At 38.9% G+C, this 3,781-nt stretch overlaps 1 protein-coding gene across 1 annotated transcript; it reads right to left on the bottom strand.

Annotated features, from left to right (window-relative positions):
• Positions 1-235: 235 nt before the first annotated feature.
• LOC109240616 lies at positions 236-2,530 on the bottom strand. The gene is made up of 6 exons (XM_019407282.1): positions 2,303-2,530; positions 2,048-2,236; positions 1,731-1,859; positions 1,305-1,548; positions 1,001-1,245; positions 236-850 (listed from the first exon to the last, which is right to left on the bottom strand). Exons 1-6 carry the CDS (start codon positions 2,528-2,530, stop codon positions 236-238), a joined length of 1,650 nt encoding a protein of 549 aa, XP_019262827.1.
• Positions 2,531-3,781: the final 1,251 nt, after the last annotated feature.

The raw sequence follows: 3,781 nt of genomic DNA on the forward strand, positions 1-3,781 counted from the left end.
ACTTCTTATCTCCCTTCAATGTCTTCAAGGATCTGCTCAGATACTCCATAGCCAAAACAAATAGGAAGGGTGAGAGTGGGTCTCCCTACCTTAACCCCTTCCTTGCCTCAAAAGGTGCAGTAGGTCTACCATTAATAAGAACTGAATAGGTTACTATTTTAATACAAGCCATTATCCACCTCACAAATACTTTAGGAAAATTAAGTAACCTTAGCACTTGTTCTATGTACAGCCACTACACAGAATCATAGGCTTTCTGCATGTCTATTTTAAGCATACATCTTGGAGATATATTCTTTTTTTCATAACCTTTCACCAATTCATGACTCATAATTATATTATCTGTGATCAGTCTTCCAGGTATAAAAGCAGCTTGGCAATTATCCACCAAGTCTTCCATCACCCCTTGCATTCTTGTAGTAATCACTTTTGAGATGAGCTTATATAAAATTGTGCAACAGTAAATAGGTCTAAAGTCTCTTATGTTTTTTGGATTCTGAACTTTTGGTATCAATGTGATGGTTGTGCAGTTAATAGCTTTACACATATCTGCACTCTCAAAGAACTCTTGAATTGTTGTAGTAACTTCCTTTTCCAAAATGTGCCATGTCTTCTTGAAGAAGTAGGAATTGTACTCATCACACCCTGGTGCCTTGTTATCATCAATGCCCATTAAAGCTTGCTTCACTTCTTCTCTACTAACAGGTCTGATTAACTGTAGTTGTTGGCTCCTGCTCAGCATAGATCCATTCTGCATAATCTTAGAATTGATCGCTAGTAGTTGTGTCGCTGCAGTACTAAGTAAACCCCAATAGAAACTCAGGATCTCTGCCTCCAACTCATCTGGATTCTGTAATAGATTCTCATTGCTATTAATTAACCTGCCAATGTAGTTCCTTGCTTGTCTATTTTTCATGCAAGCATGGTAGAATGTTGTGTTTGAATCTCCAAGATTAAGCCATTGTATCCTAGACTTTTATTTTATAATGCTCTCCTCCACCATTAACCATTTTTCCAGCTCTAATTTTGTTGCCCTTTCCAGTTCAACCTGCTCTACATCTTGGCCTCGGATACTCATTCGGCTTTGAAAATTTTCTAATCTCCCTCTAGCATCTTGTATCTTGTTATCAATTCCACTAGACTCTTCCTTATTCATCTGCTTTAGTGCCACTTTCAGCTTCTTAAGTTTGCTCCACACTGTTAGCATTGTATGTCTACCATTTCTGGGTCTCCAATTGAGTTGAACTGTCCTTTAAAAGAATTCAAACTTGCCAGGCAGTTAAGGAATTTGAAAGGTTTCCCACCTGCTTGGCTGCTGGTATCAAAACTCACACTTAAAGGGCAGCGATCTGAGAATCCAGGATTCATAGACATCCCTTCCATGTTAAGACACTTTTGTATCCATTCAGCATTCACCAGAATTCTGTCAATCCTGCTATGTACATGGTTATTAGTCCATGTATATTGTCTTCCCACAGTTTTCAATTCATCTACTTTAGCATCCAATAAGAATTGTTTGAAATCCCTTGTCTCCACCTCTTGCACAGGCTGCCATTAAATCTATCTTCACTTGTTAGGATGGTATTGAAATCACCCATTATGAGACAAGGACTCCTTATATCAATCACAGACTTCAACAACTCCTCCCATAGATTTTTCCTGTCTTGCACTGTATGCTTACCATAAACATCACAATGAGAAAAGTTGATATTCTGCTGCATTATAGTTACCTTTCCCAGTATAAATTGTTCATGAGTTCTAATTAGTGTATAATCCAACTGTGTAGAATCCCATATAACCCATAGTCTACCTCCAGGAGCCTCATCATAGTTGTCCACCCATTTCCAGTTATTCAAAACCTTTCTTAATACAGAATCAACATTACTCCTCTTCACTCTATGCTTTATTATGGCTATCAATACTACTTTATTAGTTCTGTAGAATTTTTTTAGTTCTTTTTGTTTATACACTTTATTCAAACCCCTTACATTCCATGCTATGAAGTTCATCATGATATGATAGATAGTTGTGGAAATCCTTCCCTAGCCTTCTTGTTCTGCTTCTCTTTTTCACCTTGGGCTTCAGACAGTTGGACAATTTTTTGAGCAGTATCAACCAGTGCTTTGAACGCATTACCAATGTCCACTTCCTTCTCCCTTATGACATCTGCATGCTTCTTTGTAGCAGATTTGCCTCGAGCTACTTGCCATTGTGGTTCAACCTCTGGATTACTCTGCTGCACAATTGAGACTTCCTCCAATTGTTAAATAAACCTCCCTTGGGCATCAATTTTATCAGTTACAGGTTCAAGTACTGTAACTTTCCTCCATTCCTGCTTCTGCATTCCTTCCCCAGTTTTTTGTATCATTCCATCTTGTTTCTGCTTCCTTTGGTCCTTGTATATATGGACTAGTTGACAACACTTCTGATAGTACAGTGGCTTCCAATCATAGTGTACTAATTTCTCTAACACCTTGCCTTTAGGATCATAGAGCTTAATCATCTCTGGCAGTGGCCTTGTAACATCCATCTCAATTAAAACCCGGCATACGAAATTCTCTTTGCAATTGTTGTGCAAGCATCAGCATATAATGGTTTTCCCAATCCACTTCCAATTTTACATAAAGCTTGGTTGCTCCAAAGATTAAGAGGCAGATTTGGAAACTTGATCCACAGGGGAATAGTCCTCAGCACTTCTTCATTGAAATCAAAACTCTCTGACCATTGCCTCATGATAACTGGCCTACTGTTAATTGTATAAGGTCCATTTATCATCACCCTTCTTTCTCTTCATTAGTACTAAGCAGGATAATGAAATAGCCATCATTGTGGAATAGCACCTTAGGTTTCTACACATTTGCCCACTGATTAGTGATGAACCTTTCAATAGCTCCAATTGATGAGTATTTCCCACCACATAGAGTATAACAGCTCTAGTCCACTTTAGGTTTTCTTCTTCAATGTTCTCATCCATCAATTGTACTACTACTTCACCATCCTTCATTACCGGGGGTATATAGGTTAGATTCATACCTTTTGCTGCTAACTTGTTCTCCTGAAGTAGTCCTGCCCATGATCGTCCCTTATCTACTGTTGGAATTGAGCTCTTCTGTTGGTTTACCTTCTGATTATCCATAGGATTAGCTCTCTGTTCCTTGCTCGGGATTGCATGTACTGTTCCATTGGTTTGTACCACACTCAAGTTGGGTGTCTCACTTACAATCCTCGTTACACTATTTCCTTTGTTTGAGTTTTCCATCAATGTCAATTTTTTGCTAGAATTTACTGGTGTTGTTGTTTGATTTCGATAATTGCCCAGATCTGGCCAATTTTCTTCACTGTCACTGTCCGGATCTAGCTCATCCTCATGTGTTTTCTCCTTAGCTTTAGCCTTTCCTTTTCCTTGTACACATGTGCTATCCGTCGTGAGCTTCTGGTCCATTGCTGGTGTTTTGGTGTTGTTCTTCCTCGGCCTTCCTCTTCCTCCCATTTGTGGTGGTGGCGCAGGTTAGTCAGTCACCTAACGTGCACCGAGAGAGAAAAGCTCTAATCTCCTCATTGTTGCCCAAGGTTGTTGGATTAATTCCTCCCAAGATAGAACGAAACAACTATTCTGTAATATCGACAATGGAAATTACTCTTCGTCGAACTCAACAAACGTCAGTAAGCCATAATAATTCTTACATATTTGCTTTTGGAAAACAATGCAGAAATGCAGAAGAGGGGGGAGAATATGCAAATTTCGGTAGTTTGAAAGTGAGACCAAACCTCTAAATTTATA

Source organism: Nicotiana attenuata, unplaced genomic scaffold (genome assembly GCF_001879085.1).
Source record: "Nicotiana attenuata strain UT unplaced genomic scaffold, NIATTr2, whole genome shotgun sequence".
Classification (NCBI taxonomy): Eukaryota; Viridiplantae; Streptophyta; class Magnoliopsida; order Solanales; family Solanaceae; genus Nicotiana; species Nicotiana attenuata.

Excerpts from the sequence above, each read along its gene's own strand:
- LOC109240616 (XM_019407282.1), bottom strand. The coding sequence starts at position 2,530 with ATGGATGTTACAAGGCCACTGCCAGAGATGATTAAGCTCTATGATCCT. Across the intron at positions 1,860-2,047 it reads AAGAGAAGCAGAACAAGAAG|GTTTTGAATAACTGGAAATG; the intron begins GCTAGGGAAGGA and ends GTATTAAGAAAG. Across the intron at positions 1,246-1,304 it reads TGATACCAGCAGCCAAGCAG|TTCAACTCAATTGGAGACCC; the intron begins GTGGGAAACCTT and ends TTTAAAGGACAG.